The sequence below is a fragment of the Drosophila hydei genome, unplaced genomic scaffold, assembly GCF_003285905.1.
Source record: "Drosophila hydei strain 15085-1641.00,03,60 unplaced genomic scaffold, DhydRS2 tig00000315-arrow-arrow-pilon, whole genome shotgun sequence".
Lineage (NCBI taxonomy): Eukaryota > Metazoa > Arthropoda > Insecta > Diptera > Drosophilidae > Drosophila > Drosophila hydei.
The window spans coordinates 1,117,443-1,133,666 of NW_022045707.1; the positions used below are offsets into that span (position 1 = coordinate 1,117,443).

A 16,224-nucleotide genomic window follows, 5' to 3' on the forward strand; every position below is an offset into this window, starting at 1 on the left:
GTGTTGACAACGTTCTGCACTTTGCATGCTGACAAAAACCAAAAACCAAAAAAAAAAAGAGTGAATAAGGGCAACAGCCACTCCTCTTGCCCCTGTCACGCCCACTTCCATTGATAGCAACAACCTTTGGCAAACATGTCCAAGTTTTTCATTAACCTGACTCGTCCAGATACGCACGATGGCAGCTGTCTACGCTGAAGCGTTAACATCTCCGCCTCCAACATCACACATTGGGCAGCCCCTCGAAATACCCTGTAGAACTTTGCTTCAAGTGTTAGGTCACACACACTTTTGGCTTCACCTTTAAATAAATGCTCAAAAGCAAATTCTGATAGACATATTTGAGATTTCTATTCGTGTGCAGGGTATCTATCAGTCAAGCATGCTCAACTAGTTAAAGCCATGCCTATGCCTTGAAGCTATTTTGTAATCTAATGCTTTCAGATTCAACTCTATATAAGATCCTCATAAGTTTCTCTAAATACAGGGTATCTTTAAGTCAAGCACGTTGCTCTGAATAGCTGTAACTATTGCTTAGCTTAAGCTTTAGAACATACCATCAAAAGTTTTTCATTTATTAGTTAAATTGTTTTTTTTTACAGGGTATATCATAGCCAGACACTTTGCTCTAAAGCTGACTAGTTCTATTGGGCGCCTAAGAATCTGAGAAAACGTAGCTGTAATAATAGATTCATCTGATGAACTAGGCGAGTTTCTCCAAGTGCAGGGTATCTCTTAGTCGATCAAGCGCAGGTGTAGTCAATTAAATGGCTTTCTTTTTGGGGATTGCCAACCTATTTAGAATCTAGACTTGAGTTAGACAGCATTTGCTGTTAGCCTAAGATAGATAGGGTATCTCTTAGTCGAGCACTCGTTGTATGTTTTAATGATGCTTTTGCAGTTACAGCGACCCAATGGCCGCAGTGAAGCGTTCATGGCTAGCGCCTGCAACCCGAACACGAATTTTTATTATCACTTTTTGCGGTAGCTTTGCCAACTGTGTGTGTGTGTGTGTGTGTGTGTGTGGGTGTGTGAGTGTGCGTATTTCAGGTGAAAATGCATTTAAAAGTTGTTATTTTTTGGGCATTTTTTCGTAAGTTCAATACGAGTTTCAATTTGGTTTCCTGGAAATTTGTTATTTTCATTTCTCGCTTCTGCACTTCGAACTGTGCCCTGGCTCTTAATCCGAATAGAGCAAGAAGCAGATGGAGCTGATCCCGAAAAGTGGAAGCCATTAAATGGACAACTCGTTCTCGACTGGCTTGTGGCAAAATTGTGATAAATGTGATTGCAAAATGCTTGCGGGAAACTTTCTGAAAATTAAATGCCAATTGCAATATGCAAACAAAATCTGCACAAAGCAAATGCCATAGCAACCAAAAAGCTATCACAAATATGCACAGAGAGGGTGACAGAGAGAGCGGGGAAGAGGGGGAGAACGGCTAAGAGATGAAACTCTTTGCCTGGCTTTTAGTGTGCAAAGGTGCGCATGACATAATTCCTTAATTACCAAAGTTGCCATGTGCAGCTGCTAGGCAAGAACATATACAAAAATCATAGATGCAACTCTCTGCTGGCCTCTGGCACACCTGTAGTTACCTTGCTGAGCTAAAAAAAGGTGCAACTGACATGTGCACAATTGCGCCTAGCTCCAGGTGGCTGGCTGTAGCTGCCTAAGCTAAGCAAGGCCAAGCAGCAGCAGCTACTGCCTTGACTTTAAAATATTTCTAGCTGATATCAGAAGAAAAGAAGTCCTCTTTTGCATATTAACTGTCAAGTTATTTAGATAACAAATAAGTTGGCTGTAGGCGGGAGTGCCCAACTAGCGAATACCCTGAGCACAGCAAGGCGGTGGGCATCTATGAAGCGAAAAGGTAACCAAGATCAAAAGTATTCCAAATCTGTGTAGTCAATACAGAAACTTGCGCAGTAAGCTTCAAATACCCAACTGATCGATTACTTATCGATAATAAGAAAGTGGTGGAGTAACTGAGAAAGAGAATGCTAAAGGAATTCACAATTGAAGGAGAGCCTTTCAGACAGACCGACAGACTGACAGACTGACAGAAGCGGATGCTTAGATCGATCCTAGTAAGCGAGCCATAGAACTCCTGAAGCTAACTGTAGAGTAGATCAGCATAGCTTAGACTATTTATAGCTGTAAAACTGTATGACTAAGGCTAGTCGCTGCCTGCTCTTTGCCACGCCTTTTTGTAGTCTTGTTAGTTACAGCTATGCATAACTGTAAAAGATAGTTTGTCATGCATGCAAAAGTCAGCCATACTATATAGCATATATATTAAGATAGACTACAATTGTCACATTTCAGTTTCCTATTTACGCTTAGTGTGGGAGACAGCTACAGCTCTGAGCAATGGAGATTGATATGGTAGCAATATATAGCTCGATTTGCCACGCCTACAGTGTACTTAGCCCTAGGAAACAGCTAAGTGGCGACAATTTATGAAAGTTTAATATCCAATTGTAAAATGTTCTACGTCTTTTTCTATCCTGCAGTTGAAGTTAGGACAGACTCGATACTCGATGCTCGCTACTCGATACTCGCTACTCGATGCTCAATGCACGTCTTCAGGCGCATTGAAATTTAATTCTTGCTGCGTTGCATTTATTGAATTATGAATGTAACTTTATCGTCTTCTTTTCAGTCGTATACCCTGCACCCATTGCAAGGGCGAACTGAGGGTAGCATGCCTATGAGCAGCTGCATGCGACAGACAGAAGGAGGCAAGCTCGCCTCCATCAGGCATATATCAGCAGGACGAGCTGCGTCTAGCCTGCCATGCTTGCTGTGTGAGAGGCGTCGCATGATTGAGCAGGGTAGACCTTAGTCGTGCACTCCCGACGAGAGTACTTATGCACTTTCCTTTTTTATTTCGATTTTTACCTCCCTAATTGCCAACGTTTGCCAATTTGAGCGCAACTGTTGTCGTTGCCAAGGAGTTGTCAGCGCCAGCTGCAGTAGCAGCAGCAGCAGCTGCCACATCAATGTGCCTCTTCGATGCTCCACCCACTACCAGCTTAACCTTGTAGAGAAGCTGCAATTGCCAATTGCCACCTTGAGCAGTGAAATTTGCTTTTTATTTGCTGTTGTTATTGCTGCAGATGCTGCTGTTGCTGCTGCTGTTGCCGCTTTTGTCGCTTGTGTTGCTGCTGCTTTTGTTGTTGCTACTGCTGCTCCTATGACAGCCATTGCTGTTGCTGCTGTTGCATCGCTTGGCATTTCCTTCCGTTTCCGCTGCGGTTTCTATCGCCATTTTAATTTCAATTTGGTAACGCGAAACGCAGAATTTGTGTTTTTCGGTGGTTGGGGACAACAACCCGAGCGAAGTTTTCTTCGCCAAGCAGATTTTGTTCCAATTAGTGTACCGCAGCAGCGTGTTAGACACGAACAAGAAGAAGCAGAAGCAGAAGCTGAAGCCGTGCCAAGTTCCCTCCAACATTCGTGTCCAATGCGAAATACCGCAGCAAAAGGCGAATTTAATTAAAATGCTCGCTCTAATTATATCTCACGTGACTGCAATTGTTGCTGCTGCTGCTGGCAATTGTTGCTGCTGCTGCTGGCAATTGTTGCTGCTGCTGATTTTCATAACGATTCATATCGATTAAGCTCGAGTGTCAAAGGCTCAGAGCCGCATGAATGGAACAAAGCTCAGCTTGTAGTATTTATATAAAAAATCTGCTGCAGCGAGGGTAGCCACAAGAGTTAACTGATCTAATGAAGATACATACTATAATGGTTAACACATGATCTACTTTCTAGACTTCACTTCCTTGCCCATTTAATTCCATTTCTCTCCCTTGCATAACCTCCGCAACTACTGTAGCCGCCCTCGCTAAACCTTACATTTCTCAAGTTAACCTACAAGCTGTTTGTCATTCCCAAACGGTATTGTCTGTCAGCCGAGGTCAACCAGTACAGCCGTCGCAACAGCAAAAGGCACAAAAACTAAACTTGGCCCAAACATAAACATATCAAAGCGTAAGAAGATAAAATGGATGGTTTAAAATGATGCGAATATTAAATACTCTACACTCTATAGTCTCTATATTCTATATTCTATATTCTATATTCTATATTCTATATTCTATATTCTATATTCTATATTCTATATTCTATATTCTATATTCTATATTCTATATTCTATATTCTATATTCTATATTCTATATTCTATATTCTATATTCTATGTTCTATATTCTATATTCTATATTCTATATTCTATATTCTATATTCTATATTCTATGTGTTCTAGTTCATACGACCCACTTTGTAGAGTATCAAGAGAAGCAAATTTGCTTCGCGTGTTTTGTGGAGTTTTTGCTCAGAGTTCGCATTCGTGTGTGAGTATTAGTGTGTGTGCTAGCATACGTCTGTGTGTGTGTGTATGTATTATGTGTGTGTGTGTGCTTTATACATTGGTCACTTAACGCTGGCATTCAAATTTCGCCATCAGCTCTCTGGCTATTCCTATCTCTCTCTCTCTCTCTCTCTCTCTATCTGCTGTGAAGTGATAGCTGCAGCAGCTTTGATTTATTGCCTGCTGGTTGCCAGGACACGTGCATCAGGACACACAGCAACAATATATGAGCGCAAGGCCCATTGAGACTGATGACGACCCGAGCCGTTGCCAAACTAACTCATTGCAATCCCCATTCGAGATCAGCAGTAACTGCAGCTAAAACTAATCAAAGTAGTTGCTTTAACTCTTCATCTTCTTCTTTTACATCTCGCTGTTATTCAGTCACAATTTACGAGCTGCTCTTGACATTGAATGCAGGCCAAAGACGAAAAAACTGAGTGCTGGCATTTATTAGCTTCCACTTGGTTAGCCCAAAGAGACGTTTATTGAGTCAGCGCAATGCATGGCAACTATTTGGGCACTTGCAGAAGAAGTCGGGTAAGTTCGTAACTATAAAAAGCACACCTTTCTTTGAAATAAGTACCTGCTCATTAAGCTCAAGCCGCGATTTGTATGTAACTCAGGTAGGAAGGATTATGAAGATTTAAGTTTGAAGATTCTTTGCATTTCTCTCAGTGTACTTGTGTCTTGGCAACTGCTTAAAGTTCACTGAAAACTAGCTGCAGGTCTTGAGTCAACGTCAAAAGGCCAACAGGTTGCAAAAGCAGTCGTAGCTAATTCCAGCTGAAGTCCAAGAGTACAAAAATGTTCACTTATTAAGTTCTCAGGTTATTTAAGTTCAATTTCCGTTGCAAACATTGCAAGAAATTCCAAAAATGCCACCAAACGCCACCTAGCGTTCATTATCTTTTCTACATAGAGTTACCTGATCGCCAGCCAAAATAAAGATCACCCTGAAGTGAGGGTAAATATTGTTTGAATATTCCAATACTTGCGAAGTAAATAGCTAAATGCGGCTACTGCCAGCAACAATAGAATGTATTTTGCTTCTAGTTTCCAACAGATGGCGCCACTGTAGATTCAATGCAAGTGCTTCCATAATAATGCAGTTGGCACTGCTTGCCATCAATGCGCTGCTTATATTGTCAACTCTTTGATGACAGATGACAGATGACAGATGGCGCCACTCTATTATTGCAAACCGCAGTTCGGAGATAAAAGATGAATTTCTGATAAAACTAATTGTACATATATTTGATTGCCTAATTTAGAGCACATAATGAAGATAAGCAAACAGTCTCTCTCACACAGACACAGACACACCGGTACATACATATATAGACTATGATTATTCAGCACAATTATTTTCGAGCTCCACTATTTAGGGAACTGTGGGTGTGGGTGTGGGTGTGGGTGTGGGTGTGGCTGTGTGTGGGCGTGGGCGTGGGCTCACGACTCGCCCCCAACTGTGGCGCCACAAAGCGACCCGCAAACAAAACGACTTTACTACTGCGTATGAAGAAGACAAACGGATGATTCACCTTGAAGGTCTTCTTGTGCATAATCAAGCTCATGGGCACGACTTTAAGATCTATAAAACGTATGTAAGAGAGAGAGTGAGTGAGAAAGAGAAAGAGAGACAGTTATCTATCTATATAGCTTACAGGTCACAGCAGCTGCCTCGCAGCCCGCCTCATTCACGTCAATGTAGCCTCGATGTTTGGCAGCAGAGATTTTTTGGCCTGTGGCATCTTGGAAGAGTCGACTCAGATCGGCCGTATTGCCAAAGACATCGCAAATGCCTAGCTATCAAAAGAAAAGAAAATGCAATTAACATCCGACAAAGATATAGATGAGATATATATATGATCTACCAATTTTAGCGTCTCAGTAAGATCCAAATCGAACTCAATGCCAAAGCGAGGCAAAGCGATATCCACATCCACCATATGCATGCGCTGCTCGAGATCAGCAAAGTCGAGTTGGCTTAGCTGCTGCTCGAGCTCGCGTAGGCCGCAGACTTTGTTGGGCAGCATTATGAGCAGCTGGATATCGGAATCCTCAAAGGGCAGTTCAATGGCTCGCGCCTCCAATTCGGGCAGCTCGACATACTTGAACTTATCCTCCTGATACATCATGTCCACCTCGACTCGCCTATGCTGGTCAATGTAGAAGTCGTCGCTCGTTGTCCACTCCGGCGTGAAGGGCTTCCTGAAGAGGCCCTTAAAGTACAGGACATTCACAAGCACTGCGCTCGTCTCAGCATTTACAGCATCCGGCTGGAGCAGATCCCGTATCTTATGCTCCGTTGCCAGCTCGACCAGCTCGTTGATCTGCTGCGTGGCGCCGTTCGGGTCGGCGAAGTTCAGTGGCTCCGGCTTATAGTTGAAATACTTCTCCGCCATTGCGTTGAACTCCCGGTGCACGCTGAGCTTCTGATTCACAAACAAACGATTCATAGACTTCAATGTTATCCCCTTACCATTGCTGCACAGCTGCGTCCACATGGCCTGATAGTATCTCGCAATATGTTGCAGATCGCCGGAATCCAGTCGCAAACCCGCGCGCAGCTGCTCGGCCGTTCTGCCCGCCGCACCCACTAAGGCTAGCATCAGTGAAGTTTGTATTGAGATGGGCGAGATGACAGCATTGCAGCCGCGCTCCACGACACCCTTATCAAATGCCGCTGTGTACAGCTCCCGGGCAAAGTCGCTCCATGGATCTGCCCTCATGCTCATCTCCGCAGCTTACACAAAAATGGAAATGGAAATGGAAAATAAAAACAAAAGAAACTATTCGAAATTAAGGATTTTATCAAGAAGCCATTTTTAGCTTACAGTTGAGCAACTGCTCTCTCCCTCGCTCTCTCTTAATCTCATTTGATCTTATTTGAATCTCTCTTTCTTTATTTGTATGTATTCATATATGCAAGAATTAACTCTCAACTAAGAGAAAAGAATGCAAATCAGTTTAAGACTTCGCCACGCTCATGCAAGAGAGTCAAAGCGTCGACGCTCTTAAGAAGCGTATTTCTCATTCCTTAAGGTACACGCACACACGTACACTCGTGTGTACTTGGGTGCGTAAGTGTATATACATATGGATGTCCCTATGCATTGTTTCTATGTATTGTGTTATCTCGTATGGCTAGTGATGGACTTTAAAATAAACTCAATTGAAAATTTCAATCTGAATATTTGCAGCACGAAGCAAAGTTTTTGCGGCTATGTTTAAGCATCCAATGGAGGAGAGTAAGAACAATCGCGCTAAGATTGATGATATTAGCTATGACGCCTTGAAGGAGCTGGTGCACTTTATTTGATATGCAATTGTTGAAAATTATTGTAGAGTAGAGTAGTAGTAGAGTAGAAGATTTTAAGAAGAATTGCGTCACATTTATATACAACTACCACCTCCTATTGTCACATATGACTGTTGTTATTTTGACAACTAGGGCAGCGATAAGTACACGACTGTATATTATTTTTTTCACTTCTATATATACAGATATAGAACAGATAGTACAGCACAAAAAAACACAAGCAAAAGTTGAATTTCGTTCACTGCTTAAAAACCTCGCTACAAAAAAGATAGGAATCCACTTTTTAATTAAATATAATATATAAATCACTCACATAATAATAAATAACAATATACTAAAATAATTTATTCCATATACACTCTGCTAAAATTAAAAGTAAGGCAAACCGAAGAAAAAGAGAGAATTTTGAATAACACAACCGACTTGATCGATTATATAGTGGAGACTAACCCATGGAGTGAGTCAGACAGCAATAATTTGAATTGAATCGATAAAAGTGGTAACGAGAGCGAGCAGTAAATTTTTTTGGCTCAGTTAATTTTTGCTGCTTATTGTGTGACACCTCTTTCTGCCTGTTACATACATTTTAACATGGTCTATATACTCTTATTTTCCAATTTGATGGGTTCAGTATATAAAAAGGGACTCAAATGAAAAATCAACTCTTGTTGGTAGTTGCCTAGCAAAAAGCAATGTAACATGTATAGCTAATTAGGCTCTCTTCATTTTAGCGATATTCTGATTATAATTTTTAAATGGTAAATGAGAGAGAGAGAGAGAGATACAGCAGAAATGTTCTAATCAGAAAAATAGCTTCGAGTAAGAATTATTCTTACAATTTCTGCTTATCAGAATACATGTATTCACATGTACATATGTACATATACTAATACTATTCTTCTTGATGCTATACTAATAACCAGGTCTAATTTTGACTTGGAGCAGCTGATAAGCGGACAAATAAGATTAGTAAGCACATTGTCTTTCAGTTTGAATCGCACGTTTGTCTCGTCTGTGCGCAAAACAAGTTTAACAGTGCTGTTTTAATACCAATTATAAACTCTAACTATAACTATAAACGCAATTAAAATGCCGCGACTTTTACAATTACACTGTAAGTTATTTTAAATAGGCAAGCAAAAGCGCCTCATTCATAAAAATGTAAAAGAGAGAGTGCAATCATACATAGGTGCAGTTAAGAGTGAATACACGAGCCGCAAAGAATGACCGACACTGAGTGCTACCCAGTTAAACGGCTGTGTGTCCAAATACACGCATGCATAAAAGTGTAAGAGTAGCAACTAAGAGTGTATTAAGTTTGACACGCAGTTATCAGTAGGCGCACGTAAGAGCGCATTGTATTTAGAAACAGCACACAATAAAACAATAAATACTGAGAGCTTTATTTTTATTTGAAATGCGCTCTGCATAGAGAGTAAACAATAGATAAAGAGCCCATTTGAATAGATCTCTAAGTTGAATGTTGAATATCCATATCCATTAATTTTTAAATACATATTTTTACATTATATTGTATTGTAATTCAAATATTATAATTACATATTCGAAAATCATTTAGAGATTTTACAATAATCCATTCAGTATGAATTTTTAAATACATATATATTATATTGTATTGAAATTCAAATATTATAAAACTAATTTATTTAGTCCACTTTTGGTTGTAAAGTATCTTCATTAATTTTTAAAAATTGCTTATCAACGAATGATTCGCAGATTAGAGTCGTATGTGCTTTAATAATATTCTGCCATTCGGGTGTTTTGATAACACTTTCCACATTCTGTTTAATAAATTCAATCGAGGCAGTCTTAAGATCGTCATTTTCGTAAAGATGCGCAAAGTAGAACGTTTTAGCCGCATTCTCAACCGATAAATTATCGTATAAGTATTTCAGGCACATTGCCTTCAATCTTTCGAGTTCGTATTTATCAGCTGGACCTAGCAGATCTTCCGCCATTTGCGCCAAGTTCGGAACATCATCGGTGTATATAAAGTGCACCAGCTCCTTCAAGACGTCATAGCTAATATCATCAATCTTAACACGATTGTTCTTACTCTCCTCCATTGGATGCTTAAACATAGCCGCAAAAACTTTGCTTCGTGCTGCAAATATTCAGATTGAAATTTTCAATTGAGTTTATTTTAAAGTCCATCACTAGCCATACGAGACAACACAATACATAGAAACAATGCACATGCATATATAATTTAAGCGGGCAGCGGCACGTGTGTTTATACTCTTATGGAATGAGGAACAGGCTTCTTAAGTGCTTCAACGCTTTGACACTCAAAACAATTATCATGCAAAAGTTCGGCAAGAGCGCATCAAAGCCTTAAACTGATTTGCATTTCTTCTCTCTTAGTGGAGAAAAAACTCTTACATATATGCATGTATACAGAAACAGAGAGAATTAAATGAGATTAAGAGTGGGAGAGAGAGAGAGAGAGAGAGCAGTTGAGCTAAAAATTGTTTCTCGATCGTTTTATGCATGTATTGTATGGTTAGCAATCTGATTTTACCTGATAATATGAGCTTATGAACCGGTATCACACGCTCGTCATGAGTCACAAGCGTCACATCGAAATTTTCATCGGCGTTAAGTAAAGCAGCAATATGTTCAGGCAATCGATAATTAAGTACTCCAAACTTAGGAAAGTACCGTTTCTCCAAAAATGTTACTATAATCCTACATTTTACTACAAGCGTATCGTTTATCAAAAATCCATGATCACCATCTACAGTTTTATCATATGTTAGCAGGCCTTGAGCCGACGACAACGGTAGCCTTTGACCAAATTCCTTTATACATAGTCCTCTAAATAAACATTCAACTTTGTAAACCCCAGAATAAGGAGTATCAGTTATATATGTATAACTGGGCTCCACTTTTAAATATAGTATTCCATTTTCATTTATTCCAAAACTTATATGAAATGTTAAACCACTTTTTGACTCGGCAAACTTTTCCGATTTAATGGGAGCGTTTCGGTCAGCGAATTTCATAGCAGAAAATGAAGGGATTCGCCATGTAAACTCCAACTTGATTTGTTCAAAATCTGACTCATTACTTTCGACGTCGCAGAACATTGAAAGGAATTACGCGCCACGTTGTTCAAACTTTAAGCGTAAAATTGCAACTGAGAAAAGAAAATTGATGTCAGAAACCGTTCGTTTTAGTAAAAAGTCACTCTTAGTTAGAGAGAGAGAGAGAGTGAGAGAGTTAGCTCTTGCACTATCTATACCTACACATACAAATTGTAGACTGTAAAATGTATAGAGAGAACCAACTTAAAGCTCCGACACGTATCCAAAGCTCTTAAACAGTATTAAAAGAGCAAACGAGGCAATTAAATGACTGTCAAACACACTCATACATATGAGTACAGTACATGTATACAAACAGCGCTTAGCACGCTGGCATGTATATGGAGTGAAAGAGAATCGTATCTATCATATTCTTAAGAGGGTGACCATAGAAATAATGAAGAGGAAACAAAACAGAGAGAGCAAATCAAGCACTAAGTATCAAAAACACACTCACACATACGGTACGTAAAATGAGCAGAGCACTGCGCCGTTGTCTTCAGTTGGTGTTCAGACGCCTGCCTGTGCGAATTAGACGAGGAGTTGCTGCTTGTCATTAGGAAAGAATATAATTGGACAAATAAAACGCTCTTCACATTGGAGAAAGCCGCAAACACGCAAAATAAAATCATTTGTCACGCGTATTTTGTGAATAAAAAATAGCAAGACGGCTAAACAACGCCAGCAAAACAAACTGTACAACAAACGACGAGGTGACTCATCGAATGTGGGAATTACATAAAATTTATGAAATCATTCACAGTTGATACTTTACTGAATTTCTGACATCATTCCCAATATTTGCAGGCTGCGTGAACCACTCGCTGTTGCTGTTACTGTTACTGTTCTTGCTGCCAATTTCATTTGCTCAGCGCCATAGCTCACCCACGAAAATCATGGCCAATCCAGAGGGAAATAATTTGGTGGCATTTTCCCAACGACTTGGCGAATTCTCTAACAATTTGTACGGCAAACTAATTGCCTTGAAGCCCAATACAAATGTGGTCTTCTCACCTTTCTCGATACAAACCTGCGCTGCAATGGCTCGCCTGGGGGCTGATGGCGAAACAGCTGCCCAACTGGATCGTGGCCTTGGCTTGGTGTCCAGCGACGTTCACCAAATAGCTGAAAGCTTTCATCAAGTGCTCGCTGAATATGAGAAAAGTTCCATATTGCGAATAGCTAATAAGATCTATGTGAAGCAGAACTATGAGCTGAATGACGTATTTAATCAGTTGCTCTCGAAACAGTTCCTGTCGGCTGCCGAGAATGTGGAGTTCGAGCGAAACGTCGAGGCGGCGGGCATCATTAACTCCTGGGTGGAGCAGCAAACGAATAACTTGATTAAAAATCTGGTGCCGCCCAGCCTGCTGGACGCCGAGACCCGTCTGGTGCTCATCAATGCGATCCACTTCAAAGGCAGTTGGGTGCACAAGTTTCCGGAGCACGCCACCCGCAATGAGAGATTCCATTTGAACGACGTCGACGGCGTGGAGGTGCCCATGATGAATGTTAAGGAGCGTTTTCGCTATGCCAATTTGCCTGATCTGAATGCCGCCGCCTTGGAGCTGCCCTACAAAGACTCCGATCTGTCCATGCTAATCGTGTTGCCCAATAGCAAAACGGGCTTGCCGCAACTGGAGCAGCAGCTGCTTGGCACGCCACTCTCAAAGATCACAGAGAAGCTGCAGAGCCAACAAGTGATAGTCAAGCTGCCCAAATTCAAAGCCGAATTCGAGGTGGAACTGACGCCCGTTTTCCAGCAGGTGAGCAGCTGATTTCTATACGTTTGACCATTTGTACCATCGCCACATCCACTTGCAGCTGGGCATGACACGCTTGTTCTCCAATCAGGCCGAGTTTGGCAAGATGCTGAAGAGTCCCGAAGCCTTGAAGGTCTCGGCTATCATACACAAGGCCTTTATCGATGTCAATGAGGAGGGCACCGAGGCAGCTGCTGCAACGGGTAAGATGAACCAATTTTCTAAGGGCATCCTATTGCATCCTCATCTCTGGTACCACCTTCCCATCTTGTCTGCGTTGCTCGCTCTCTCTCTCTCTCTCTCTCTCTCTCTCTCGCTCTCGCTCTGTCTCTCATTTTGTCTGTTCTCATTGTTAGCCGCCGTGGTGCGCAGGAAGCGATGCATCGTTTCGTTAGGAGAGCCGCTCCAGTTCCATGCCGATCATCCATTCATCTTTATGCTGAACCACAGGGAGCAGTTGCCCCTCTTTGTGGGCGCCGTCGTTCGACTTGATGCAACAAAAACAACAACAACAACAACATCAACGACAGCAGAACACGAAGAGCTTTAGCAAGGGCATTAGAAAACGCAACGAGCAAAAGCTACAATTAGAATTATTTAGAAAACTTAACGGGTATTTTTATTAAGTTAATAAAGGGCGTTTCGCATATATCAATCGAAACTGTCTCTCTCTCTGTTCACTTATCTAATGAATTGTAAATGTTTCTTTACTCCAACATAGCTTCGATCTAGTCTATGTAGTTCGATCTTCTGTCTATGTAGTTCCATCTATGCCTCGAATAATCTAATCGAACTTTATGTACTTAATGACTTCTGATTCATTTATTGGTATTTATTTGTGGCTCTGCAGCTTAGTTATCAATAGATTTTAATCAATTTCCTATCTTATCTGGACTTTCAATTCAGATCATTTCTACTCTACTTCCACTCAGCTTGGAAATGCTCTATAGATTGCTTATGCCCTACTCTGGCCTCAGCCTAGATCTAGTCTCTTCTGCTCCTGGTCAATTTATCTGTCTGTGTTCCATTCTATACTTCCTCCTTCTCACTTGACATCAGCTCATATCGCATCTATACTACCTCCTCCCATATTGTTGTTTTGTCTTTAATCTTCTCATTCTCTGCAGCTATCATCATGTGTCGCATAACATCGTGTACGTTCGAGATACCGCCCATTCAGTTTCATGTGGACCGTCCATTTCTCTACTATATATCCAATAGAAAGGGCTTACCGCTCTTTGCGGGCAAAGGGCAAAAATTTTAATTAGATTATATTTATTGTATAAGTCCCATCAGATATGTGTATTGTTTCTGTATTGCATGCTACAATAAAGTTTATAAAGTGGAACATTCAAATTAATCCGTTGGAACTCTTGACCTCTACCCCATAAATAGCCCACATTCATCACTTACTTCTCTTCATCTTGGTCTTTATTAACTTCTATCTTTTATTAATGGGAATTAACTGTTCAATATCTATGTTTTGTCTTCTCATTCATTCGTATAGCTCTAGTCATGTCTGAAATGATGATCATCGAGTCGGAGCCCATTCACTTTAAAGTCCATCATCCATTCCTCTATTACATTATCAATCATACGGATGCTGCGCCGCTCTTTGCAGGCAAAATTCAAGCATTCAAATTCAAGCAACAAAAGAGGAAAACTATTAAACAAATTGTCAATATTTGCTAACATTTTATTGTCTTTCAACATTTTTTTAACACTTTTCATACTAATCTTAGAGTTCAGTTTTATTTATTACTTTTGATATTAATTTTTATGCAGTCAAATAAAGTTAAAGTTAATATTTCAAATCTGCAGATTTGTATTCATTCAATTTAAAGGAAAATAGAAAAGAAAAATAGCTCAAATTGTTTCTGATATATATTTATATATACCCAAGTTTTTTATCATATTTTTTGTGATCTTGTTCAACTCTTCCTCGTTCGATGCCGTCAATCGTAGCCACGCTATGGCGTCGTCGCTTCAATGGCCTCTTCACCTCCCTTTATCATTTCATATAGTTTCTATATATGTATTTTTATTAGATCAATCAATCACATCAATCACTATCAATCACCTTACATAACAACTCCAATATCATGTCAGTTAGTTTTGATATAAGTTAACTTGATGTATTCTAAGTTTTTTTATTTCAGACTGCATCAATCAGCATCAATCACTATCAATCACCTTGTATCGTTTCACTAAATTTCTATACAAGCCAACTTCATTTACTCCAAGCTCTTTATCATATCACACTCCATCAATCAGCATCAATAATCATCAATCACTATCAATCACCTTGCATAACAACTCCAATGTCGTTTCACTTAATTTCTCTACATGTCAACTTGATTAACTCCAAGTTGTTTATCATATCGCACTCCATCAATCAGCATCAACCAGCATCAATCACTATCAATCACCTTGCATAACAACTCCAATATCATTTCACTTAATTTCTATACAAGTCAACTTACTTGGAGTAAGTTCTTTATCATATCACACTCCATCAATCAGCATCAATCACTATCAATCACCTTGCATAACAGCTTCAATATCTTAATTTCTATACAAGTCAACTTACTTGGAACTTGAAGTAAATTCTATATCATATCACACTCCATCAATCAGCATCAATCAGCTGATACCATTTTGGACTAATCGTGTGTGTTTTGTTCTTGTTTCCATTATGTCTTTTTTATAGCTATGGTCATGTGCTTTGCCTCGATGCCCATGTTCCAGCCGGAACCGACCCGCTTCCATGCCGATCATCCATTTATTTATTACATAGTCAACAGGCGGGGCGCGATGCTCTTCGCTGGCAAGCTCGCCAGCCCCTGAGATCATCTCAATCTGTCAATCAATGAAAGCAAAACCAAATACATTTCGAATTTAAGACTGCGCACGATGACAATTTATGGTACTAAAATTATATTTATGCACACTAATCCAAGCATGTTTTAAAATAAATAAACAAATATATACAGTTATAAATATTAAGGGCATTTGTATACATTGTTCACAGTGTTTCGCATCATGCCCGTTTTGGCAATCCGACGTAAGAAATTCTTTGCCACGCATCCGTTTCTCTATCTGATCAAGTCGCAAGGCAATCTGATGCTCTTTGCCGGCAGACATTTGGGCTAAAATGTCAAAAGACAAAAAAAAACACTTAAAAACTATCTTTATGTATATAAAATAAATGGAAAAATGTGCTACAAATAGACAAGTGTTTGATTGATGAGCTGCTTAGAGCTGCATGCCTAACGGATATGGAAGCTGCATATATACTGAATATGTATATATATGAATATGTATCTAAATATGTATACGTGTAGGTATGTATACATATCTGCTTGATTGATTGATGTAGTGAGTAGCATGTAAAGCATCAATGTATTAGCTTGATTGACTGATTGATGAAGTGGAATGAGTGAGTTACTCCAAGCTTTGTGTTTAGCTAAAGCCTTATACCTATGGAAGCTGTATTATGGGATGCATATATATTGATTGATTAGTTGCTTGATTGATTGATAATTGATAAAATATTAACTGATTGATTGATGGACAAGTGACTTCTATTGGCTTATAAATCTGATAGGGCTATGCATATTAAAATTTAAGTAAATAATCTGTATGGGAAAG

The 16,224-nt window shown here is 39.8% G+C and overlaps 2 protein-coding genes across 9 annotated transcripts; one reads left to right on the forward strand and one right to left on the reverse strand.

Moving 5' to 3' along the window:
• Window positions 1–5,613: 5,613 nt before the first annotated feature.
• Window positions 5,614–8,194, reverse strand: LOC111599902 (serine protease inhibitor 42Dd-like). 3 transcript variants are annotated; one of them, XM_023315723.2, is made up of 4 exons: window positions 8,154–8,194; window positions 6,256–7,127; window positions 6,046–6,187; window positions 5,614–5,972 (listed from the first exon to the last, which is right to left on the reverse strand). In XM_023315723.2, exons 1-4 carry the CDS (start codon window positions 8,155–8,157, stop codon window positions 5,743–5,745), a joined length of 1,248 nt encoding a protein of 415 aa, XP_023171491.2. In that variant the 5' UTR covers window positions 8,158–8,194; the 3' UTR covers window positions 5,614–5,742. The 3 variants fall into 3 exon arrangements, with proteins under 3 accessions (XP_023171491.2, XP_023171492.2, XP_023171493.2); XM_023315724.2 differs by lacking the exon at window positions 8,154–8,194 and adding an exon at window positions 8,017–8,036; XM_023315725.2 differs by lacking the exon at window positions 5,614–5,972 and having other exon boundaries at window positions 6,062–6,183.
• Window positions 8,195–8,688: 494 nt separating this feature from the next.
• On the forward strand, window positions 8,689–15,726 carry LOC111599919 (alaserpin-like). 6 transcript variants are annotated; one of them, XM_023315752.2, is made up of 4 exons: window positions 8,689–8,817; window positions 11,618–12,576; window positions 12,635–12,776; window positions 15,605–15,726. In XM_023315752.2, exons 1-4 carry the CDS (start codon window positions 8,793–8,795, stop codon window positions 15,724–15,726), a joined length of 1,248 nt encoding a protein of 415 aa, XP_023171520.2. In that variant the 5' UTR covers window positions 8,689–8,792. The 6 variants fall into 6 exon arrangements, with proteins under 6 accessions (XP_023171520.2, XP_023171517.2, XP_023171518.2 ...); XM_023315749.2 differs by lacking the exon at window positions 15,605–15,726 and adding an exon at window positions 15,284–15,551; XM_023315750.2 differs by lacking the exon at window positions 15,605–15,726 and adding an exon at window positions 13,701–13,941.
• The last annotated feature ends 498 nt before the right edge of the window (window positions 15,727–16,224 follow it).